The sequence below is a fragment of the Camelus dromedarius genome, chromosome 30 (assembly GCF_036321535.1).
Source record: "Camelus dromedarius isolate mCamDro1 chromosome 30, mCamDro1.pat, whole genome shotgun sequence".
Taxonomy (NCBI): domain Eukaryota; kingdom Metazoa; phylum Chordata; class Mammalia; order Artiodactyla; family Camelidae; genus Camelus; species Camelus dromedarius.
In genome coordinates this window covers 5,951,556-5,978,726 of record NC_087465.1, presented here as the reverse complement: position 1 = coordinate 5,978,726, position 27,171 = coordinate 5,951,556, and the positions used below count along the sequence as shown (strand labels likewise).

General features: G+C 39.7%; 1 protein-coding gene across 1 annotated transcript in view; it reads right to left on the bottom strand.

Moving 5' to 3' along the window:
* Positions 1-5,046: 5,046 nt before the first annotated feature.
* Positions 5,047-27,171, bottom strand: part of RAB2A (RAB2A, member RAS oncogene family) — a 62,617-nt gene continuing 40,492 nt past the window's right edge. The window contains exons 6-8 of the mRNA XM_031441583.2: positions 24,251-24,362; positions 8,336-8,404; positions 5,047-6,370 (exon numbers count right to left, since the gene is read on the bottom strand). Coding sequence (XP_031297443.1) covers positions 6,275-6,370; positions 8,336-8,404; positions 24,251-24,362 — 277 coding nt within the window. The 3' untranslated portion in view covers positions 5,047-6,274. The remainder of the gene's footprint in view (positions 6,371-8,335; positions 8,405-24,250; positions 24,363-27,171) is intronic.

The window sequence follows — 27,171 nt, the reverse complement described above, 5'->3', positions numbered from 1 at the left end:
GACTTGGGAAGTGGCCGGGACAATTACTTGCCCTTCATTTTATAACTTTCCCTCAAGCAGGTGGTGATTCATGTCAAAGTACTGAAATTCAACGTTCTCTTTGCGGTTAGCCTTGTAAGAACGTTTGTTAAGGACTGTAATCCCAGGAGATTCTGTCAAGGGGCTGTGGTCACAAAGCTACCTATTCCTGGGACCTGTCCTACAGAAACTTACTATCGGAAAGGACCATGAGTCTATCCCATGGGACCAGCCATTAGATGATGGGTGCAGTGTTTATGCAACTAATGTGCCCTTTAAGGGTGAAAACCAAGGGTTGTTATACAATGTTGGGCAGTTCGCCAGGGCTGCTCTGACAAAGTGTGGCAGGCTGGGTGGTTTAAACCACAGAGATGCATTGTCTCACAGTTCTGGAGGCTAGAAGCCTGAAGTCAAGATGTCAGTAGGGCTGTAATCCCTCTGAAACCCGTAGGGGACTCCTTCCTCCGTGGCCGGCTTACGATCTTTGGCGTTCCTTGGTTTGAGACTTGCCTTCTCCCCGTGTGTCTTCACGTGGCTGTCTTCTAATAAGGACACCAGCCCTGCTCCAGGATGACTTCATCTTAACTAATTACATCTGTAACCATCCTATTTCCAAATAAAGACAAATTCTGAAGTGCTAGGGGTTAGAACTTCAGCATATATATTTTTTGGGGGTGGGGGCACAATTCAACACATAACAAGGGGATAAGGTAAACTTCGTATGTGTAAGTTTTGAGGACAACTCATGAGGCAGCATTTTTGTTTGATGGAGATGAAATCTAACTTACAAGGAAGTGCAGAAAACACATTGGCACAGTTTAAAGAACTGTAAAGTAAACTTCATGTAACGCCCACTCCGGTCAGGAAACAGAACGCTGCTATGGCAGAGAGGCCCCTGCATGCCCCTCCTCCTTCACCAAACCCCTCCTCCAGGATCCATCCAGCATCCCACATTGCATTTAGCTGTCATGTCTGTCTTCTCCAGTCTCTGACTGTCCCTTTTTCTTGATCATTCATGACCTTGATATATTTGAAGAGTACTGGCCACTTCATAGGATTTTCCCCAATTTGAGTTTGCCCCAGGTTTCTCAATGAGTAGGCTGAGGTTATACATTTTGGGCAGGAATCCCACAGAACTGTGCCCGGCTCAGGGCATCCCACCCATCAGTACCTGCCATCCTCGTGTCTTACTGACCACTTGATGAAGGTGTTGTCAAGTTAACCATCAAGTTAGTGTTTTTCCTTCTGTAATTGTATCTTGTGGTCTACTGAGACTGTGAATGCATCTTGCTTGTCATGCTTTTGCCCACCACATTCAGGATTCATTAACGATTCCCAGCTTCAACAATTGTTTGTTCTTTGATGAGTTTCTGCTTACATTATGACTTCTCTAAAATTGGTGTTCTGCTATAAGAAAAGTCTGCCCCTTCCCCTCCATTTATGCCTTCATTTATATTTTAGTTATTTATGCCATTGTTTATAATCCATTACAATTAGCTGTTTTTTTCAAATTGTGCCAGATTTGGCCATCGAAAAGCAACAAGTTGGTTCCTGTGTCCTTTGACATGCTGCCCCCCCCCTCATTTTATGAGCACTTCCTTATTTTTTTGGTATCACAAGATGTTCCAGGCTCATTGTTTTCAGGGGCAGGAAAGGGGAGGTAATTAGGTTTGTTTATATATTAATTTTTTTAATGGAGTTGCTGGAGATTGAACCCAGGACCTCATGCATGCTAAGCATGTGCTCTACCACTTGAGCTAGACCCTCACTGCTGGCTCATTTCTTAATATCCCTGACTCAGCCCTGGAATCAACCACTTCTCCAAGGAGCTCTAGTTCCCTTTCTAAGGAAATGGTATTTAGAAACCAATACCTGGGCACTGGCTGGGCTCATTGCTACTGGCGTGGCTTTGCCTTTAGTTCCTCTCAGCAGACAAAGCTAGAAAACATGTTTATTCACACACACAACTATCTGTATATCTACAATTCTGTACGTATAAAAACTGAGTTCCTGACATTTTCAATTCCAACCCAACACCACAGGGTTCGTTCTGGCCTTTCCCAATTGTACTTGTCAAGTCCTCTTTCAAGAATGAAAACCTTTGCTTTCACTGTGGATTTTTCACTATTAACAATATATCCATTCGCTCAGTCTTAGTATGTGGAAAGTACTTTTAGAATCGCTAACCTATATCCCTTATTAACCAGAGTGTAATATTGGTGTATGGTTCATTTTGCCTTTAGCCTTAAAGTTTACACTTAAAATCCTGTTTCCCAAAGTTGCTGGTTGTATGGCTTTCTTTCCTACCCTCTTCAGTGGGGTAATGTCACTTATTTGTAATGCAGGTAGGTTCAGTCATTAGTTTGTATTTCAAGTTCCTGGCACATCATGGTTGATTTTATTTTCAGAGTATGTGAAACATCATTGTAGTTTTGAATCAGAGTTAAAGGTGTACATTGAGAGGCGTCACTCATGCCAAATACCCCAACCCCAATCCTCCTTACTCTGCTCTCGTATTCACCTACTCTCTGCAGGTAACCAGTCTCATTAATTTCTAGTTTATTCTTCTTGTGTCTCTTTTGCACAGATGAGCAAATACATGTATATTTTCTCCTACTGCTTCCTTATTAAGCAAAGGATTGTAAACTGTAGACATGCTTGCATTTTGCTTTTCTCACTTAATACTTCCTGGAAATCATGACATCAGTTCACAGAGCTCTTCCTCATACTTTTTACAGTTGTGTAGGACTGCACCATGTGACGTACCAGCTTACTGAACCACTCTCCTGTATATAGACGTTTAGGTCATTTTCAATTACTTGCAATTACTATCAATGCTGCAGTGAGCAACCTTGTGTGTATGTGCTCTTGTACTGTTGACGGGTACCATCAGGGTATTTTCCTAGCGGTGGAAATGATGGGTCAACAGGGTAAGTATATCCCGGTTTTATTACGTATTGCCTAGTTCCTCTCCAGAAAGGTCGTATCAGCCGGCTCTTCCGCCAGCCACATATGAGAGCATTTCAGCAAGAGAATGTGTTGTCCTTCTTTTATTGACCTTCTTCCAAACTCACAGGTGAGAAACGTATTTCAGTTTTAATTTGCATTTCTCTAATTGTTTGAATTTTAAAATATATTTCAGGAACACTTTTATATCTTCTTTTTGGTGAGTTATCTTCTTCAATTTTTTTTTTCTATCAGGTTTTTGATCCTTTGTCTTTCAGTTTTTAAGAGTTGGCCTTAGGATTTTTCTAAAGCCAACGAACACTGAATATACATGTTGGCACTTTCAAGTTTCCCATCATGACTTCAGCCAAGTAAAGTACTATAATCTAGTATATACTAACGCAATGCAAGATTCTCTATTTACGGGGTTAAATTCTATTTTCATTTGAACACCAAAGTACGTGTAAACTTCAAGAACTGCAGATATGATGTTGGTTGTGTAGTCAGTTGGTTATTATGGAACAGGGCTACCTTTCTGCATTATGATGTTTTCTTTTTGTATTACTTTTTAGCCCACACGGTCAAACCTCATGCTGCCAATCTTGGTACTGAGCTTAGACGGGGCTTCACCACCTATGAGAATAAATGTTTAATGTGTTCCGAAGCCAGACACAAATCATTTTTAGAGTGATCAGATACACTGTGGCATCATTTACATTCTTACCCTCTTGACTATTAGAAAATAAATGGGGACTATTTTCCTATTAACAGGCTATTTTAAAATTAAAAACAAACTGTTTATGAAGACCCAGTTCCGCTCCCACATACCACTTGGATTGTCTAATTATACACTGCTCTTTCAAAACCTGCTCTCAACTCAGGTGTGTTAAATTTAGAAGGCAAAGTATAACCCTGTCTTTATGGATTACAACTTTGGAAAGTTTCATGTTGAGACATTAAAAGTTGTGTTTATTTTTTTAGTGGCTGTCTAGCTCTTAATATGTGTCCACAGGTGCTACAAAAACTGATCAAAGACCATGTAAGGACTCAACTGCTGCAGTAAAGGTCCAGCTACAGGTGCCACCGCACCACCTGTGACAGGGATACCACCGCAGCAGAGCGGAAACCAGGCAGTAATGCTGCCGTCAGCTGACGCCAAGGGTCCATCACGGTGCCCCCAGTGGCAGACGAGGCCTGCAGAGGGCACGGGGCGGGGGGAGCGCCGGGGAAGCTGCCACCGCCTGCCCGAGCCCCAGGCAGGTGCGGGCTGCTGTGCGGGAGCTGTGTTTGAGGGCGCCAGCTTTTTGGAGGGCATTAAAATACACGTGCCGCTTCGCTGTTGTTTGTTTCTACACTGCTTTCCCTTCTCTTTTCCCTTTTATAAATCACTTGATTTATAAAAGAATTAGAGTCGTCAGTATGGAAAAGAAATACCCTACGTTTCTGGAAAAGTCAGTAACAGTTAAAAAATAAGTTCCCAAAGAATCACCTCCTTCCAGGTACAGAGCAGAACAAGTCCTGGATGTCTTAATGTCTTCCACTCACCACTAATGAGACTGAAGGTAAGGTCAGGGAGTTTGATAAACCACTTAAAGGGAAAAAAAGTTTATAATAAAAATACTCAAGAAACTCAATCTCCTTTCACCTTTCCCTTTGCCCTCTAGGAGCCAGTGAAAGCAAAAAACTAAGACAGCATTAGGTGACTGCCCGCAGGAGTGATGTCAAAGCTTTGGCAGAGTATTGCTGAATTTTCAGGAAAGACGGGTAGAAAGATGAAGTCAGCGAGTGAATTAAAACCAGTTAGCTTCCTACTTAGAACTTCTTTATAAGGCTTTCTTAGAGCTTAAGCACTTTTGTGCTGGCTGAAAAGTGGAAAATAACATGCTTACATAATCAATAACAAAAAGAATTTCAATATTATAAAAAAGCTTTGTATCACATTCTAGCAAAAAATTTTAAAAGGATAATGTTAAACATTCTGACCCTTTAAAAAATATATGCCAACTACATGTAAAAGCTGTTGATGGACTAAACAAATACATTCTTAAAAAATGATGTGGTCACAATAAAAAAAAAGAACACTTTTATACATAGGATTTTATTTTGCACTGCTATAACAATTTCATTATAGACCAAGGGAGAGAAAGAAAAAAAAGGATAAAACCACCACACTGAGTAAATTACTAATGCTTTTCTACTTTTAACAGGATTTTCCATCTGGTAGAATATTTATCGTCATATCCCCTTCCAAACAGACAAGGTGCTTACCATATTGTAAAGATCATAGGTTGCCACTGAAAGAAAAAAGTTTACACAGTCACTGTACATCAAGGTTGAAAAACTGTCCTGCATGAAAAATATACTTAGAAATCATGTGAATAAAAGAAAAAGAAAACATTATTGTGTTTAAGGAAAGATTAAAGTCCTCATAATGTGTCATCTAAATGTGGACATCCATGCTTCCTGGAGTCGCTCAGGTGGAGGGAGTTCCTGCGTCCGCCCATCTCACTCATTTCACTGGGTTTTGACCCAACAGTACTCATTAAGGCAAACAAATCCTTTTCTGAAGAGGTCTTAAAGAAACTGTGGACAAAGAGCAAACTTTTGGCGTTAAAACAGGTTAACACGTACACAGCCTCTAGTAATGTACATTAAGCGTATTTTTCTTGGACTGGTGACAAGAAAAGATGAACATGCTTGTTAACAATGTCAAAAAGTTGAAAATTCAGTGTCCAAGCAATTCCTAACAATGCTTCTGTAGCTTTAAGCTCTAAACGGTGGAGAATTTATGCAAATGCATTAAAGAATTCAAGCTTGGCAAATGACACCCAAGCAGGTTATTAAACTATATATACAGAAAGGAAACGATAAATACAGAATTAAAAGAGTCCTTCTGTTTTCCCTATAGCCTTGAAAACTGACAAACTTTTGAGGACAGTTCTCTAATATTAAACATTAGGTAACCACAGGTGTGGGGAAACCTAACTACACAAACTGATTTAAAATACTCAGGATGACTTTGTAGTGTTTAATACAATTCAGTTTGTAGGTAGGGGCACACGACAACATTTAACAAAAATAATCACATCAATTGACCTAGAAATCAAATGCAAATAGATATGAATACAATCTTCAAAATCTGTCTTTTTAAGTGAACATTAACCATTTATTCAAAGTTATACAAGAATTTGAAGGATTAAAGTCTTCTGTGACATAAAGCCATTTCGAACAGTTTCATGTCTCAGCTGAGCGGGAGGGAAGGGGGAGGGGTGAGTGGGGAGCCCCACGTGGGCCGCGAGGCAGTACAGACTCAACAGCAGCCGCCCCCGGCCTGCTGTCCTCCCTGACTGCCCGCGTGTGTGGCGTTAGTAGCAGCATGCTGGGGGCCAATTTTAATGCCATTTGCCTGCAACAAAGAGAAGAGGATAAAAAATGTAACTGGATCCAACCAGAGAGAATAGTTTATATTTATGAAATCCTTTAGTTTCTTAATGGCACAATTTTGTCAAATGACTAAAAAAACACAATACACAAAGCAGGTATTTTCAATAATTAAAGCAACATCTCTCAGGGGAGGCGCCTTCCTTTTAAAATAACACTGTGGAAGTGCTCCTGACAGTAACTCCTGTCATCCCAGGTGCTGGGCCAGCAGAGGCTGCAGAGCTGCGTCGAAGGGGGTTCTCACCACGGAGAGACTGTTTACAGCGTGATCTTTACAGGGGAGAAGCGCGCGGAGCCTACGCGGCTGCGGACGGCGAGCAGCCCTGCCCCCGGCGGCGCCTCCGCGCCGCGCTGCGTCGGCTGCACAGGCTACGGGCACACGAGTGTTCTGTGTCATCAATAATTTCTATGATCCCCAAAGACGTGGCAGCCTGCCAAGAACCCACACACAGAGCAGTTCTTTCATTCATCAAACTCACACTTCTGTCTTAACCCTCACTCCCTCAAGTGGATTTTACCTAAAAATACAACACTTGGAGAAAAGTAATACAGTAGCTTCAGAAATTAAGCTCTTAAGGAAACTTTACGTCACAGTAAATCTCAGATTTATAGTGCTTGGCAGTTGTTCTGCAACAGGAGTAGCCTTGGGGCTTCTGGCACTAGCTCAGTATTGACAGCAGCTGATGTGGTTTCTTTTCGCTCTTTTGACTCCTCTTTAATAAAAAGCATGCCCTATGGCTCATTGGTTTTGCCCCCTCTGGGCTGGTAGCGACTTCTGGAGGAATCAAGGAGTCAGACTTGGCATCAGGCCAAGCAAACCGCACGGCCGCCGGCTCCCGACGGCACGGCGACGCGGCCGGCGACTGCGGGAGCGCGGAGGGACGCGCAGCACCCCCGCACCGCGGCCCGGCTGCTGGTCAGTCTACGGCATTAGGCTCTGAACAGTGCTCCCTTTAAATTAACTCCAGACCTACTGTCTAGAAGATACGGGTTAGAAACTGTATTACTACAAATTAAAAGAAATGAGACAATCAAGTACTTTTTGGAAAACTTAAGCAAACTCTTGTTTGTTTTAGCAAAGAAAATGGAGGCAAATAATGGCGAGCTGCTTTTGTGCGGGCCAAGAGACACACACACGGTGACGTCCTAACACGATGCCTTGCTTGGTGTACCTGCGGGACGAGAAAGGGTTCTTTTCTTGGAAGCAAAAAGTCTTAATACAGAATCGCAAAAATATTCATGTGAAAGTAAATAACATGCCGTATCCACATAAAAATTCTGAAATAAATAAGGATAAATGCATAGTGGGAATTTAGGTCAAAATGATGGCTTTTGGTAAACACTGAATTATTTACTTCAGAGCTTTACATTTTATCCTAATCACGTTGATCAAAACTGGCTCAGAATAACTTTACAAAAAAACAAAAAACAGAAAAACCCCCTAAACCCACAAAAACAAACAAAACAGCTAGTGCCAACTGCCAATTACGTATATTAATTTTGTCTCTGGAAACACGCTCTGCTGTAGAGGGAGTGGTTTCCAAATCGGGCACTTCCCTCCCCCGTACTAGACAGCAGAGCACGCATCCTGCATTAGCAACATCGCACACGCATCTACACACTAGAAAATGATTCCCCGAAGCAGATGACACCAGATGGATGTGTGGATTTTCTTTTCTCTTTGGAGGATTTATATTATTTTGCACTGCTTGCAATAAATGGATAGGGTCAGTCACTTCAATCTGTTTTCAAACATAAAGTTATGTTCTACTAGAACATAAACATTTAACTATTATACAACATACAACAAACCTTCCATTAGATGACTATAAAATAATGTGCTAACTGACATCATAGATCCATTTTAGGAATTTTTAATCCAAGTTCAATTCTAAATTAACATTAGCCAATAATATTTATATGTATATACCTCATTATTAATGTCAAAGACTCCTTCTTGGATTTTTTCATAAATTTCTTTTGCTGTATTAATAAATGCCTGAAATATAAGATAGAGAAATTGGTTCAAATTATTTAAAACCACACAGTAAAAGAACATATAAAAAGCTCTATAAAACATTACAATGCTCAACATAAGAAAATCAACCAATGTAACACCATGTTTATATAATAAAGGACAAAAACCACATGATCATTTTAATAGATGCAGAAAAAGCATCTGACAAAATTCACCAACCAACTGATCATGAAAAACACACTCAACAAAGTGGGACTAGAAGGGAACTTCCTCTACCTGATAAACAGCATCTAAGAAACCCCACCAGCTAATATCGTACCAGTAGTGAAGCGAGGATGTGTGGGAAGGTTCACTAACACTGTTAGCAGCAATAGCCCCGAAGTAGAAACAACACAGATGTTCATCAACTGATGAGTGAAGAGCTGACTCATGCGACAGTGTGGCTGTGCCCTGAAAGCATCATGCTAAGTCATCTAAGCCACGCAGGAAGGACCACATGAAGTGCGATTCCATTTACATGAAATGTCTAGAAGAGGCCAATGCTTAGAGAGAAAAAGATTACTGGTTGCCAGTGGTTAGGGGAGCGTTCTGGAGGAGAGTGACTGCTAATGAGTATGGGGTTTCTTTTTGAGGTGATGAAAATGTTCTGGAAGACAGTGGTGGTAGTTGCAACTAAACCCTACTGAATTACACTCAAAAAAAAGAGTGAATTTTATGGTATGTGATTTATATCTCAAAAGAAAAATTCATGATGGGAGAAGGGGGGGATGGACCATAACATAAGAACAGCACACACGAGAAAAACATGTCAACTAGATAAGCCGCATAAATGTCCATGTTGAAATTAGCTTACTTTTGGAGGCCACTGTTCCACACAGGTTCCCTTTTGCCAGACAATGTACTACTTAACATACAGTTTAAGAGGGAAAGAATCGAAGGATGTTTATGATAAAGAGATAAAGGCAGCTCAACTTCTACGCCATGTTGAATGGAGTCCCACCCTTTTCCCATATAGCACACTAAACTGACAAAAAAATGAGTGTTAAAGCACTGTAACCAAATTAAGCCTCTAAGAATCAAAGCTGATCCATAAGCATTCTATATTTATGTAAGATATTAAGATATTTTCACCAAATATTGCCAATGCTACAAAAGGTGTATATAAACTCATGTTCCAAACTATCGGATCTGAGAGATCACAGATGATAGTATTAATGTTATATTCGATCAGCCTTCTGTGAAAATTCATAAGACAAGGCTGTTCTCCACTACCACTAATACAGACTTAATTCAAAACTGCAAAAGTAAACAGGGTTCACGGAGAGGAACGCATCGTACCTTTCGTCTATTCTACATGGGACGCATTTGACTGCTGAACTTGCCACCAGAGCTTTTGTTTCCTAATTAACAGGACTGATATATTTTCACCTTTAAAGGCCTTACAGCTCCCCAGAGTAATCAATCTACTGCAGCTCAATTACTGCACCAAGAACACACCAGTCAGTGAAGGAGACGTGAGCGGCTGCGGCAGGAGCACAGAGATATGAATATGCATAGACTCTAAGTGGCTGATCGAATCATCTGAGAGGGTCATGAGAATTTGCAGCAAAATAATGAGAAGAATTAATCACTGCAGATTCACAAGGCACTCAGGAAGCAAGTGCGCTTTCCATGCGTGTGTGCTGCAGTTAAAGCAAAGGAGAAACTGGCTTCCAGCCAACTATGAGTTGATTCACATTCCTCAAAATTGAGGTTATCCTTATAAATAAGGAAAAACTAAACTCTATTTCTAATAACATGTCAATTACAGCAATGGCCCGAGAAACCAGGCTAACTAAATATTGAAGTCAACAGATTCATAAATTCACAGGGTTGAACTCCTACTGTAGGGGCGCCCACATGTGTATATTTCACTGGAACATTACACAGAACTACAGGGTCCCACAAATGAGTTATAACTTCATATAAACAAACATTTATATTACAAAAGTCATTATTAAATATGCCAATGGATATAAATACATTGATTTCTTGCTAATCTGCTGATGAATCACTTTAAAACTGGCTTAAGGCTGTATTTTTATTTATGTTAAAATTTCCAATTCACTACTAATTTTATTTCCTAAATAGTACTTAATACTTTATTAAGCACTTTTAAGAATAGTTGTACCCAATGGACTTAAGATGTATTTTATATCTGAAAGACCTGCAATTAACTCCATTACAATTAAACATAACAAACAGTCATCTTTTCTTTTATAATTCCCATCATCTCAGTGAAATAGTCTTCAGACAATGCTACATCTACCTGTCATCCAACTCTCTGATTACATACTAACGACAGTGGAATAAAATATTTTCCATTCCTCTGAGCATATTATAGAGAAGATACTATATAAATGAATTGTTTTATCTACATCATATCAAAAATTAGTATTTAATATATATTACTAAGTGATTAATTAATGATCAATTTTAATGATCAATTTAACTCCTCAGAGTTTAAAACCTAATGTGTGACAAATGTAGACAGTAGGAGACCTGTTTTAAAAGTATGTGGCTACGGACTGAAATTGTTGAGTTCCCTAATACAATAAACATTAACCAAATACCATTCAGGCTTATTAAGAGATCAAATGAAACTTCAAAGATAAGAGCCTTAGGTGTCACAGACAGTAACTGTCCACTAAGGCTGCAAAGCATTTCAGAAACTCAGAAAGACAAGAGATACATATCTGTTACAATAACTGGCTAGAATTTTCTTTAATTGCTCATTTCACTACAGTCACTTAAAGTCAATCTCCATATATGTTTTTCAAGGTAGAGATGTAACATTCTGAAATACCTCTAGAACACAGGGAAAAAAAAAAGAAAAAATTAGCAACAATAAGCTAACTAAATGGATATTACAAAACCTTTACACTAAAGCTCATGCTTTAATAGGACAGTCTTAAATTGAAATTCCTTCTAATTTTAGACATCATTTTAACTAGTTTTACTTTTTCTATTCCCCAGGCTACAGAAGCAAATCATGAGAAGGAGGGGGAAGGAGAAAGGGAAGGAGCATGTGTGAGGGTGTGCCCGTGTGAGAGGCCGGGAACGAGCGTGTGCAGGTCAGGGGAAGAGGCCGCGAGGAGCCGGCACAGCTGCGGACAGCTCACAGCTCCTGCCGGAAGAGCGCGTGTGTTGGCGACGATGGTTCAAGTCATCAAGGAGAGAGAGGCTCGGGACTTGCTGTTTAACTAAGTAATATGAAATACAGTTTTGAAATGCTGTCATTATTCTTAGAAGTTTTGACATTTACCGGGGTAAGATTTTTAACAATTAAATTATCTGGAATAATTATTTCCTTACTATCAAAAAAATGAAGCAAGGTGATGGCATCCATCAATGAGAGAAAATTTTTAGCACTGGTTAATGAATGAAATGCTCTTAAAACATGACATCCTAAAGATCATTGCAGGTTTTGTCACAGAAGTCAGAATTACAAACATTATATTCATCTCTATACCACGTTTGAAATATAGTTAAATCTGAATATTAATAAATAGGTTTTAGAATAGGAAAAAATAACTGCTGACAAAGTGATGTGAAAGGAATTCATCACTAGCCCTGTAAAACAGTCGAGGCAGACCCATGACTAGGAAGTACACACAAATTTCCTTGCAGCCAACTTAACTTGGCGAGCCTCCTGCCTTCCCACACAGCGCTCCACGCCAGGGCCCGAAGCCTGACTCTCTCTCCGTTTTTCCATTAGCTCCCCCTCTGCCCTACTTTGATTAATTGCCATGTTCAGTCCTTTACCTTCATTAGCCATTAACTGCCTTCCACCTCAGACACTAATCTTTTAACCCTTGGCAGTAGTTATCTGAATGGTTCTGATAATACCTAAACTTAAGTTTTCAGGGACTTCTATACCACAAATTAAAATAAACACAATCACAAAGAACTATAAATGTGCTGTAATTCAAATAAATATTCAGCAGAGACACAGCGGGTCTGTATCCTCCCTATCACTTGTCCTTTCCCCAAGGGCATCTATTAAATAGTTCCCACAGACTCGGCACTTCTCTGGGTACCAAGGAAGACAGGAAAGAGGAGAATGTAGTTCCTACTGCTGCTGACCTAAAACAATTTAGTTCAGAGAACTAAGCACGAGGGCTTAATGTGCAGTTGAGGATGCAGGAAAAAATCAACTCTGCACTGACAGAGGAAGTGTGTGCAGGGCAAGACAGAGGCAGGGCTAGCCAGAGGCTGTGGACAGTATGCTATGAGCGCCTTCACATCCAGTGAGAGAATAGAGGCAAAGGGGAACATGGAATCATATTTTATTTTTATTGTGGTTTAACAGTTTTTAGGGCACAGTACTGAAAATAAATTGTCTACAACAGAGTAACATTTAGATTATTTCCTTGTGTAACATGCTGCCACCTGGTGGCAAGATAAAAATCACAGCCTCTGTTGGTAAGAATCAAAATAAATCAGTGTCTTAGTTTCATTTAAACATCTTGAATAGATGCTAAAGAATAAAGTATCCTGTAAAATAAGCAACTCTTCAGTTCTCTCTGAGAACTGCGGAACACAGAACTAGAATGCCATTTAATTTTCTTCTCAGTTGCGAATCAATGCTACGCACATTATAGGTGTGCATCTGCCAATGCTCGTATAACTAGCATTTACTAAGTACTTACTATGGGCCAGTCATTACGCTAAACGATTTACATAGGTTTTCATTATTTCTGAAGAGAAATTCAAAATATGTGTAAAAAGTGAGAAAACATTTTGTGGGTTAAAGTTGCACCTGTAAGTTTATTAGCAGAATGGCTAATGTGGGTCTCTGAACCACGCTGTCCAGGGTCCAAGCCCCGTGCCACCTCTGTCTGTGTTGCTCTGGACCCGATTGATGCTTAACCTCTCTGTACAATGAAGGTAACGACGATGCCTGCCTCAGACTTGGGGGAGGATGAAGGGACAGCACTGACAACAGTGCTCGGCTCATAGCAAGAACCCAAGGCACGCCAGCTCTCCCAACTCCGAGTTCTGTCTGAGGGCAACGGTGTGGGGACAGCAGGAGAAGCACTCCTCAGTGAACTACAGTATCATGATTAAATAAAACTAAACATCAAATTAGCAACATATTAATGTGTACAGGGAGCCCTAAAGAAGAAAATATACGGAGGTGAGACTTGGATATTATGCAGAGATAGGAAAGCCTTGTAAAAAGAACATCAGATTAGAACTGGAGATGATTTTAAATGCAAAGCTTCTTCAAACTCTGTGACTAAAAATGGCTGGATTCTCTCTGATTTAGCTGCAGGGGGAGGGGCCTCAGCTTTCCAGTTCCCTCCCAGACGTCCCGCAGGGGCCACTTCTGGGGATGGGGCAGGAAGGAGGCAGAACCGTTGCCTTCTCTTTCCCTCAGGTTCCCTGACATCCTTACTCCAGAGCAGAGCTGCTCTGCTCTTCTGTCTTTCATTCAGTCTCCTGTGTTTCATTAGAAGAAAGAGGGCCACTGCTAAATCTACTCATGTACAGTAACCCTCATTTTACTAACAAGCACTGAGCTGCGAAAGCGGAAATGACTCACCCAAGACCCTGCACAAATGCAGCAGAAGCAGGATTCACAGGATTAATTTTCTGGCCACATTTATTTTCTCTTTATCAGGAGCTTATCTTTAACACAGCTCAAAGGAATTTGTATTTATTTTGCTTATGCTGCCGTTAAAACTGAACATTAAAAGCACACACTTTTCATATCCTTTAAAAAGCTTCTTTCTCCCTAGAAGTTACTTTGGATTGCTAGCATTATTTCTGGAAGTACAAAATATGTGTTGCATCCTGTGTTCTTCCTTCCCTTTACAAAAATTAACACTACATGTGAATGCTTATTAAGGAAAGGAGATGGCTTAAACAAATCCTGACCAATTTCACCAGGGAAATAAAGCAGAGAGAGAACCCCGAACTATTAGGTTAGAAAGGTTTGGGGATTACAATATTTAAGAATTTCCTCTTCCTCTTTCTAGCAGAGATAACACAGATACATTTAATTCCTTAGTACTTTAGTCTTTCCATTCAATGAGCTTTTACTGTGTACCTGATTTGTACCAGGCACTGAATACACACATTCAGTTATATACTCGGGTAAATGAGTATCTCTAACCTCAAGCACACGGTAGTATAGGACAGATGTAAATCCAGAGTTCGAACACCACACAAAAACTTCCACAATAGTTGTTTAGAAGGGTAACCATGGCATGACAATGTCTGCTGGTGAAAACCTGTCAAGAGAGAAAGCCCTGTGGATGAAGGCTCGGAGGTAAGTAGGCTCCCTCTCATTTATTAGGAAAATTAAGAGGAGGATGGGCATTCTGGGTGGAGAGGCAGAGTTTAAGTTCAGTCACAGTGGAAGCAGGGGACAGACAGCCATGTGAGATGAGCGTAAAGAGGTGGCCCACAAGGCATCAAGGAACCCTTGAAAGGTAGGACGCAGGTGGGGGACAAAAACCAGAGGGTGGCTCAGAGGATGAATTACAAGAGGCAAAGTTGGCAACAGGAAGGCCAGCAAGGAGTTTAGAATAATCGAGGTAAGAAGTGAAGGCCTGACAAATCAGAACAGTGGCAATCAGAATAGAAAGCAAAGATCTAACTTGATAACTACTTTGGAGAAATGAACAGGACTTGGGAAAGAATAAGGTAAGAACGGTAAGGTGTTTAAAGATGATTTCATTTCTGGCTTAAGTGATTGAGATGGAAGGATATACCATGAACGGAGATAAATGAAAAAGGAAGAAAATCAGGTTTGAAGGAGAGAATGAAGAGTCTATTTTAGACACATGGGATTCTAATGCTGACGAAAGTCTTGGTGGCTGGTGACCTACACAGCTGTGGGACCCTGTAAGGGCATGAAAGGCACCTAACAGCACGATTTTCTTCAGAAATGGTGAGCTATTCTGGTTTAGAAGCACAGAAAATGGATGTAATTTTCAAAGTTGACTTTGGTTTGGATCATTCCTGAAATTCCCTAGGGTGACGGCCAAACAAGAGGTGGCAAAGCTGACGCCAGTCGGCAAAGCCTTCCAATCTGTGGAAGAGAGTAGTAAATATTTCTTACACTAAGCTCCCCTCAAGGGATGCTGGAAGCCTGATGTGGTCAGGTCAGATTTCCAGTGAAGTCCTGTGGTACCCAGGACACCGAGCACAGGGTTAAGGGGACAACAAAGCCTTCAGTTTACAGCCACATTCCAGCTGTACAGAAACACCTGTTCCACCACTTTCGACACAGCCCAAGGCAAAGAAGACATCGCCTCAGTGCAAAGTCAGTCTATAGATTTCCCAGTACCGGGACAGGAACTGCTCTTCTTAGTTACTAAAGTTTTATCGTCATGTCCCTCCCCACCTCCCCAAGTCATAGAAATCCAGCCATCCTGCCAGGTTAGATGGCTTGCACATGGCTGCAATCTTGGCCGTGTTTTTATTAGCTATTATCTTGGTATCTTTAGTACTTCAGCAGCTAAGCCAGGAATTCCCAGCTCTGACTGTTCAATAGTTTAAGATAGTTTTAACTACTAAACTTTAGCCTCAAAATTTTTGACGTTTCTATGTTTTCCAGATTTTACATAAATTCCCAATCTTAATTTTAAGTAAGACTGATGAATACAGGGAAACATCACCCATCAAGTGGCTAAGGGAGTGAGAGGGATATGTGACAATGTGGCAGCTGTTTGACAACAACATGTTTAACCATCATTCACACCACAATCGCCTTCAGGTCCTAGAGGGAATATAACACTGTAAGTTTTGGCAACTCTGAGAAAACAAAATTTTAATTCAGAGGGAAAATACACAGAGGAAAACAGGGAAGGACTTATAGAGGTAACTATATCACTTCTGGAGTATTTTGACATCTTTAAAAAGTTGGCCTCTGGCTTTCAGAAAGTACCTTTGCTAGCCTGCTGTAATCTTTGCCACAGTTATTCCTGGGCCTGAAAACACCCTTCCAAATCACAAAGACCCCAGGCAGCTACTAGAGGGAACACCCACACAAAGGAGAAGCCAACTGTTCATCACCTGCATTTTCAAAAATCTCGTAGGTTTTAGAACGCTTAGGGACAAGAATGTTCAGGACAGAATTCCACCTGCAAGTTAACAAGTGGGAACACAGCATAAGCTGATTGGAGACTGCAGGGAGAGGGGCAAGGTTAAAACAATTAAGTAAATACTTAACCATCCAAACATTTATCTACTGTGTGTGGGAGAAACCATGCTGGGTGTTGGCGAGGCAGAGATGAAAAGATAGTCTGTTTTCAAGGAATTCTGTCCCAATGTTGAGCCAATGTGAAAAATAAGGATGAAGGTTAGACAAACATACAGGGGTCATGATAAAGTATTTCTTTGGGCGGGGGGAGGGATGGCTAAATCACACTCGGAAACCTCTGGGCTAAATAAAAGCCAACAAGTTTCTCAACAGTGGGTTTTCAGACACTAATATACTGTTGTGAATTCTGGTTTTCTAAAAGCGAGGTATAGATTCAGCTCCTTCTAAGCTCGTTTGACCACGCAACCCTATGCAGAAGTGATCGTTTTAATTCATGCTCCTCAAAGGAGGGGAGGCTGGTCTTCAGCACTGCCATGCTCCACCGTGTGGCAGGCAGAAAGGGGAACCCGGAGCACCTGGTTCGAGTCCTCTCTGGAAAACGGGGCTAACGTAGGTGAAAGAACTCTGACAACGTGCCATACAAGTATACAGTAGCATTATTCTTTCAGGTACCTGGCAAGTTTTAATCATGTGAAAATACTTCTGAAAGAAATTCTGCACTTCTAAGACACCTTCTCAATGCTGACATCACCCATGACCACCGAGATTGCCAGAGTCCATCGGCCAGAGCATCTCATACTCTTCATACCAACCCCTCAGTGTGTCACAGGACAGCCCTGAGAGGTCACATCTTCCAAGAACGCTGCACAGTAGGACAATGAACAAAGGTGTGGTTCTGGAATGAACTGCCAGAGGGTGGCAGCTGAGGAGGGGTGTAGCTGGGGGGGGGGGGGAGGGCAGCTCCCAGGCAGGCATGATAGCTTGAGGTCCTCTATAACCTTCAAGTCTCAGGTGAAAATGGAAGTCAAACGAATAATTCAAAAATATTTACTGCTCGTCACATGGTTGGCTCTTCCTTCCTTATTGGTAAAATCTTCAGTAAAATGGGAGGTCAAAATCATCTTTTTTTCTTTTTTGTCAGCCCAGAAATAAAAGAGCCTAAACTTCATTCTCTTAATATAAAATGTGATGACCCTATAAATGCTCTGTGCATTCACTTAACTAAATGACAGACAAGTAAGGTTCTCCCCCCTCGCCCCGTATGCTATGCACTCAAATGTATGTGCACAGCATCCAAACATTAAGTTTAACAATCAGGAATGGGAATTGAGGATGTAAAGCATGAGCTCTGGTCTCCTATTACTGTGGGAATACCATATAGACAAGAGTGTTGTGGTTGAAATTGGCTTTCTGATCTTGCTGACGTTTAGGAGATAAATTCTGGGGTGTACTTCCACTACCACATTTAAGGGTGTATGTCTTCGGTGAATAACAAAAAAGAAAAATGGTAACTGCACGTTTGGAGCCGTCCTAAGTTGTATAAAACTGATGAAAATCCACTCCACAGGAGAGATGAATTCCCCTATTATAACCTGTAACTTGGAAATTATAATTTACAGTTTGGAAACAAGTATCTTAAACACAACACTTGTGTACTGCAGGAGTTTGCTAATAGAGAGGTTTTATATTGAGAAAGCTTTCTGTGTCTGTATATATATAATAAATATTTCTTTGTGTATATACACATCTGTGTGTATTCATCTTATAAGTGATTTTATAAGTGTAAAATGATACCCATCTATCAGACAGTAGATCTTATCTCAGAAATTCTACTTTTGTAAGCAATACCTAGTGTAGGCAAACTAGGGTATCATTTCATTTCTATGCTCTTTAGAAAATAATTTGGAAAAAAATTGGAAGCATAGTCCTGGGTGCCATTTTTTAAGACCCCAGGTAAAGATCAGCACCATAAACGCTGGTAAAAGCAGCCCAGCTGGCAGGTCAGAGGCTGCAGGGAAAGGGGATACAAAGTCCAAGACGCTGCAAGCAGAGCACCGGTGTCAGCACCACCAGGAAGATGCTGAAAACAGCTGAGGACACTCACTGCAGAACATACAGGTCAGAGATTGCCCATAAAACAGAAGTGATGACCCTTTGTATCAAGATTTTCCAGGCTTCACTCTCTCCCCTAGGTTGTCACTGAAATGAAACATTTTAAAGATCAAAACATACACCATCTTACCTACCACTAAATAAAGAGGATCCGTGTATTATGCCAAGATGTTGGTGCCTCACTTTATAGATTTTAATTGCATCCTATTATTCTAGCTCAGTGTTACTGACATTTTGGACTAGGGAATTCTTTTTTGTGGAGAGCTATCCTGTGCATTTTTCTCTAACACCTCTTTGACCTTCTTCCCCTCAAGAGATCCTTCACGGGTGAAATCATGATGCTGAGTAATCAGTACACCCACAGATGAACAGGAAACCTACTTCCAGCAACAACTCAACTAATGCTGGAAAAATGGCGTTACCTTATGCTACAAATTGTCCAATCTCTTCTAGGAGTTAAACTTCATGGTCTCAACTTGCATTATAGTAACTAGATCTTGGTTAAAATATAAAAAGAGACTACAGCACAGCAGGAAAAGGGAACAGGTGAAGTTTTAAACTGAAAGGAGTCATCAATGCACCAGATAGGGTTAATCTTAGTGAATACTCACATAGTTTTAAATTTCTAAAAAGAACCCTTAGTCAGACAGTCCATGTTCAGGACACTGGCATTGGTATAAATCATTCTATCTGTTAACATAATTATCTTTAAATAATTTATATTAAAAAATGGCTTTTAAGAAAGTTTTGCCCTCAATACTAGAGTTCCCTAACTTCTTCTCTGCACACGAGAGCCAAGAATTGGCTAGGAACTGTGTAATTCTGATAGATTACACCAAAAGAGGACACTGCCGTTCTGAGAGCTGCCCAAACGCGAACCACAGCTCTCACCAGGTGACCAGGGCGCGTCACTAGGACACCTGCCTTACTTTTTCAACTCCTCACACGCTCAGCTCTCCAAATTCAGGCAGCAAGTTGAGGATAAATTCCTGTCTGAGCCCGCTGCTAGAGTTTCTACCCACTGTGCTAAACTGCCTCTCCCATGGAGGATAACGCAACCAGGCCAGTCCAAGTCCTTAGAAAGCAAAAACAAAGGGTACGCAAAGTTCTCTGAAATGGATTACTATTTCCTCCAATCCCAAGTCTAAGTGACCAAGAATCTAAGGACCCTGTAAAATTAATGTACTTCCCGTTTTCATCACAATTCTCCTCTGGATCTAATGCTAGCAGGCGAACTCTTGCTTAAATCCCAGACAGAATACACTGTAATTTTACGAGCTGCACAGTTCTCAGCTGTCCTGCCACAGGAACTGGTGCTGAGTGCCCGCGGCCGGGTGGACGTCTGATAGCTGCTGGCTCAGTTCTCCCTCCTCCCTCTTCTTTGTCAAAGGGGAAAGAACACCTTTTGTTAGTCTTCTCTGACCCCAAAGAAAGAAACTAAGTACCTGTTTTCCAACATTAATTGCCAAATGAAGTAAAAAAAAAAAAAAAAGATGCTATTCAGACTTGGTATCAGATATTACTAAGGAATTAGTGGTAAATTTGTTAGGTATAATAATGGTACGATGGACATACTTTATTAAATTACTGCTGTTAAAATTCTTATAGGTAAAATATTTCTGGAATTTGCTTTAAAAACAGGGCACATAATAAAATAAGATCATCAAAATGGTGGGAACTTCTAAAGCCAGATGGTGCACGTGTGGGGGATGGTGACACTGTTTAAACTGATTTAAAATAGCAGCTCCATCAATCTTACTGTACTGTGAGCCCACCAAAATGCTTTAATACAGGGGATGTAAAAAGTAAACTAATGGATAAACGTGTACTGTCATACAAATGCTCTTCACTTAATGATGTACTTAATTGTTTTAAAGTCTGACATGCATAGAGGTCATGAATGAACTCAGCTTTTTAAAAATTTATTTTAAAATTTTATTCATTTATTTTTATTATTTTTTTTGGGGGGGGTAGGTAATTGGAGGGAGCACTGGGGATGGAATCCAGGACCTCGTGCATGCTAAGCACACGCTCTACGACTTGAGCTATAACCTCCCCCTTGAACTCAGTTTTCTTTTTTCTGTCTTTCTGAGGGTTAACTGAACACTGTTTAGAATTCTACATTGATGTATCTATTGTTTTTAGTGTGCCTCTTTGTACGTTTTTTAGTAGCTGCTCTGAGTATCACAGTCTGTTAGTGTTGTCATTTTACCAAATCAGGTGAAGTGTGGGAACCTGACCTCCTTTGCTGGCTCCCTTTCTCCGCCATGGTTTTATGGTACTTCCTATACACACACTGAGAACCACGTTGCTTCAACTGCCAAATGTAATCTATAAGACTTAAAAGTTGTAAGAAAAAAGTCGATCGTAATTATTCATACTTTTGATTACTGGTGCTCCTTCTTCCAAGATTCTTTCATCATCTCATTTCTGTTAGGTAATTGTGCTAGATCATTTCTTTAGCCATTCTCTTACGGTAGATCTACTGAGAAATTCTTGCTTTTCTTTCATCTGAAAATGCCCTGATTTCCGCTCATTCCTGGATCTTTTTGTTGGTTCTAGCATTGTGAATTTGAAGTTTTTTTTTTTCCACCTCTTAAGAAGATGTGCTATTTCCTTCTGACCTCCATGGCTTCTGATGAGAAACCTGCTGTCATTTGAATCGACAAGGTAAGGAATTGCTTTCAAGATTTTTTCTTTGTCTTCAACTTTCAGAGATTTGACTATGGACATAAGTTTGTCCTGGTGTGGATCTTTTTAGGTTTACCCTGTTTGGAGTTGGCTCAGGTTCTTGAATCTGTAGGTTTGAATCTTCTGTCACTTCTGGCAAGTTTTCAGTCATTACTTCTTTGAGTACTTTTTCAGAGTTATCTTCTTTCTTCTCTCCTTCTAGGACTCTGACAATATGTCAGAGCTTCTGCTACAGCCCCCCGGATTCCTGAGGCACTGCTCGCCTTTCTCCCCTACTCAACTTTCTGTAGTGGAGGCTGAGTAGTTCCTACTGTTCTACCATCCAATTCACTGTTTCTTCCCTCTGTCCCCTTCATTCTGCTGTTGATTCCATCCATTGTTCTAAATTTGTTGTTACACTCATCAGTTCTAAAATTTCTATCTTGTTCTTCTTTTTATCTTGTAGTTCTTTTGCTGAGTCTATTTTTCATGTTTCAAGCATGCTCCTAAAATTGTTTGCTGAGGCATTTTTATGATGGTTGCCTAAAAAAAATCTTTGTCAGATAATTTTAACATCTCTGTCATCCTGCTGTTGGCATATATTGATTTTTTTTCCCCATTCAGTTTGAGATCTTCCCACTTCTAGGTATGGTGATTTTCTACTGAAACCTGGACATTCTGGATACTGTGTCATGAGACTCTGGATCTTATTTAAGCATATGCTTCAGCTGGCTTCCTCTGACACCACTCCCAGAGAAATGAGGAGCATAGGAAAACCTCATTACAGCCAGGTGATGGTGGAAACAGCAACATAATTTTTTCTTTGATATTTGGCTGTAGTTTTTTTTTTTTTAAATAACTTTTCTGTTTTGTGAGGCTGCTTTCCCAGCCCTCTGGTGAAAGAGTAGGCATTTTCCCCCCTATACCTGGCCTTTCTGGATTGCCAGTTTCTCTAATACTCAGTCTGAGGTATATGAGGCAAAAAGAAAGCCAAGGGAAGTCACAGCCGTGTCAGTCCTCAGGTCTCCAGGTCTCCAACTGGCTGGTCTTTCCTCGGCCTTTCAGAGTCGTCGTCTTCTAACTGTCCACGCGCGGTGCTCCGCGCTTCAGCTGTACTTAGCACGGGGAGTACGAGAAAGTGAGTCTACTCCACCTTCCGAGATGCAGGGGCCCTCTGTTTTTTTCATATTCAATCAGTTTCTGAGTTATGCAAAAAGATTCAGGTTGATTTCACCCTTTTTGGATCACAGAAAGGGCTTCAACCATCTTAAAATACTTTTATCATGAAATATTTTTAGCTTTTAGGTAAAATCTCAGATGATTATACTATGTAATGCTTATCTATGAGTCCTTTAAAAATGGAATCTAAAAAGATTATTTCTTGATATCTTTGGCTTCCAAGAGGTAAATTAATTTACATGATTAAGTAAACTGCTATTTTCTCGAGTATGAGAAACTCCCGACCAGATCAAATTTAAACATTTTTATTATTAACCAGATACAGAATTTCAGTAGTAAGTGTTGCCAAAACATGAATGAAATATATTTCATTTAACTGTTCAGCCAAATGACAATGGTAATTGGCTGCTTACAAGTAAATACCTGTTACTTGTTAAAAATGAGAAAAATGAACACAAAAGCATTAGAGTCAGAAGAGAAATCTAAGATCACTTTCCAGTTGTTGATGCCTTGTCATTTGATTTCATAGTATAGTTCTTTCATAAAATGCAGACATTTTTGGCTTTATGGTTCTCAAAATCAACGAGAAAATCCACTGTTAACTGATAATAAGGACATGTTTCAGATGTCTTGAAAGCCCCACATGTTGGTCCTTATGGTTTCAAATCCATACCTCTATTAAGGAGTGCCTCACTGAAACAGGCAGCTTTAGATGTCTCCTTTAAGTTAAGCAGAGGGACAGGATGGATTTCTGCAGTTGCTATGTAAAGCAAAGCATTATTCTTGTATGTTATCAAGTTGTAATTATTGGCAACAACAGGTAAAGCATTAGTTGGAGCCTGTAGGAAAAGCATTAAGGACAATCACAGAGCACCTCATCAAGGATCTAGGTAAGTGTAAGATTTTAGCTAAAAAAGAATTCTTCAGCGAAACACAAACGCTGCTGAATGACTACAGTCAATTTCTGGGTTCAACCGTTAATTAGAAACACCCCAAGTATTACCGTTCATAAACATTCACTCACTATCTACTATGTTGAAGGCACAGTGCTACCTGCGGCCTAAGACCCCGTCCTCTGCTATCTTTGAACAAGAGATTCTCCAATCATCTGTCTTCTAGAATCCCTTTCTGTAGCTGCTCTTAAGATTCTTACCCAAAAGGTGGAAATTCCAGCAAAACTCTGGGCAAACTACATATTTTCTTAGCCTCATTTCTGCTTTTTTATAAAACAGAGTGTAGTAATACATTTAGAGAGGATTAACCATCTACTTCTGTATGTATAGTAAATAAATACCATATCCACTACATAAAGCATAAAAGAACACAATGTGTTCAGAAAACTTCCACAGTTCAGGCTGATTAATGGAAATAATTGAGATACTACAAATTATATTTATTAAAGATGGCAGAATTCCCACGCTTTATATGCTACATAGCAATAATGTAATATTTTCCCTATTTAAGCAGGAATGGATACAAATAGCTACAAATGTTTAGTGTCTTGAAACATTTCCCAAATTTCATTAGTGTTCTTTTTTTCCCTCTTAAGCAACATAAAAAAGATTTTACGGAAAGTATATACAAAGGCGTGTTAAAGCATTCTGGCTTCAAGACAAGGCTCATTATAGAGCCTGAGGTAAGGTAAATGTCACAAGGCATTTCAAAGGGAAGAAATTTTCCTACTTTATGACACTCAAAGACTATCAGTGACTAAAAAGCTGGTGGGAGATGTGTCAACAAATGAATATTAACGTATATAAAAAATTTCTATTAAGTAAAAGGATAAACATTTAAAAAGACCTTTTATTTACCTCTTCTACATTAGAAGCAGTCTTAGCTGAAGTTTCCATGAAAATAAGCCCATGTTCTCGAGCAAATGCTTCACCTTCTTCTTTTTTTACTTCTCTTCTAGATTCTAAATCACTAAACAGGGGAAAGAAAGGGCCAAGTTACCAACTAACCTAGTACAACTGGAGGCATCTGTGCAAAACGTACCATAAGATTCAAAGTTGAGCTGATCATTCTTTCAATTAATTTTTTAACATGCAATCATCAACTGCATTATTCTGAGTATTATGAGGGTCAAAGTGCACACTGCTTAGTTTCAAAGAACTAACAATCCAACTAAAGAAATATTCTAAGTTAGAGTCCTAGAATGCTAAAACTGGAGAAACCAAAAGGTAACATGTAGCACCCCCCAAACCCTACCTTTGAAGTGGGTTTCCAAAGAAGGAAACTGTCTTACTCAACATAGTAAGTTGAGAGAGCAAGACCAGCCTGCTATCCTCCTCCTTCAGCCAGACTGACTGGGTTTCTATGACTGTGATTAAAACAAGTCGCACAATTCTCAGAAGCTATAGGAAATTGCTTAATAAAATTCAAAGTACTATAGAAACATTAATTAGATGATTAATCCATTTAGTTTAATTCCCAGTTAAATTGATAGTGGAAAAAGAGAGAGAGAAACAAAAGTCTAAGCTAGAAATTCTGGACAAAGTATGGCATTCATTTTTATCATACTGGAATTGCATTAGTCAAGATAGGGGTAAAAAAGCAGCAGTCTCCTTTAAGTGTTTTACTGTTAGAAAAAAATTAAACTTTAACTACTATAAATTTAAGTGCCCAGAAAAGAATGGAGAATACTACCCATGTGCTTCCATCTAGCCTTGACACATATTACTTTGACGTTTTATTTTATATGACATGTAATATTTTATCAGATTTCTTTTCTGTTGAGAAATAAAATCAATAGTTAGAGTTGAAACACCTCCTGTGTGCCTGTCTGCTCCTTATCTCCTTCTTTCTCTTCCTTCTTACCTCAGAGGTAACCACTATTCTGTGTTTGCTGTTCTTGTGCATGGTTTTGTTTATACTCATGTTTATAGCCAGACAACAGCTTGTTAATTTTGGTCAACATTATGTTTTTCAGATTGATTTTCATAATATATATAGATCTAGTTTCTTAATTTTTGACTGCTGTATTACATTCTATCAGATGAAGCCAACACATTTTAAATTCTCCATCTGACATAGTTATTTACAATTTTTCATTATTATAAATAATGTTATTATGTAATTTTATACTTTTTTTTGTGCACATGTGCCCAAAGTTTTCCGAAGTACTATTTTTCAAACTGAGCCATGACACAGTGAATTGTAAAAACACTTTAGTAGGCTATAAAAAGATTTAAAAAAGAAAAAAAAAAAAGAATTAGAAAACATCAGAGTAAATCACCCACTATTTCATGGAAGTGTTATGCAAGCACACACATAATACGTAAAATCAGTTATGTTCTTCTACCTGAAAGTGACTGTTTTACATACACTCATGACCGTAGCTTGTCAAGTGGACATACCACCATTCACAAGTTTGGTGAGAGCAGCCCAGGCCGAGGCAGGGACTGCGGTGAAGTGTGCATGTACCTCTGCACTGCTCTTCTGTCACAGTCTGCCTCTTTCCTACTATAATACACTCATAGCTACTATTCATTGTATTTTTTTTTTCACTTACTATTTCATGGGTCATTTTCCAGTATCTTTTTGCCATCTTTTTCAATGTTACTTTTGCTGAGTGCACAGTACAGAATGGTAGTATTTTATGTAAATCTAAGTTGCATAAATCAGGGCTAATACAAAAAAAAAGACGTTGAAGTCTCATTCACCCAAAACTAAGTAATGTCAATGTTTCAACTTGATGAAAGTCACCAGGAATTGCCCTCTTTCCAAGGGGCTGACTGGATAAGCTGTCAATCATGTTCACACAGTTAACTTATAAGCAGCTCATTATCAGTCACTGTCATTTCCGTAACTGAAACTTCTGTGAGTGACTCTGGTGACTATTTTAAAACCTTCCAAGTTGTTATACTTTAGAAATATTTTACTATTTATAAAATGCCACCTAAGCAATTCACTTGGTGGTGTGAGTGCTGGAAAAAACACTCTGAAAAATCTGAAATGTTGGAAAGATAGTTTGATGTAAAATACTACAAGAGAGAACTGTAAGGACATGCCATGTAAAAAATTTTAAACTTTACTGTTATAAAATAGGCATACAAAGAAGGATGGAGGACAATATAATACCCACGTACTTCTACCTAGCCTTGACACCTACTATCTTGACAGATTTATATCAGATGTCTTCTCTGGTGAGAAATAAAATCAACAGTTACAGCTAACTGGCTATGAGACAGCAGTGGTCAGATGAGAGCATTAAAAGCAGGCGAACTCAGTGCGCAAATATCACAGCGTAACTGGACAAGGACAGTTCACCTGACATAATCCGAGGGACTCCTGCGTGACAAACCCTTTCCTGGATCTGGGGACAGGCCACTCAACAAAAGAGACAAAAACCCAACTCCCCCAACCCCCGCTGTGGTCTCCTGGAGCTTATACTCTAGTAGGAATGAAAAATGGTGCGGGGGATAGCTAGCAACAGTGAAGTTCAGCCCCCTTATCTGACAATCATTCTCAAGGGAAAATTAGCTTTCCATTACACAAAATCTTTCAGAAAATACCTACTGCCCGCTGCCCTTTATCCCATTTTATGCACATGCCATATTTACTTAAAGAACCCCTTATTCTGGGATATTTAAAGTTATTCCCAGGCTCCCTCTGATTATGGTTGCATCTGCAAATGTTACCTCAGCAAAGAAGGCAAAGGATGTGTACATTTGAGGGATTTCTTTAGAAAAAAGGAAGTGGCACTGTTTTCATGACCTGTTTTATCTTATCA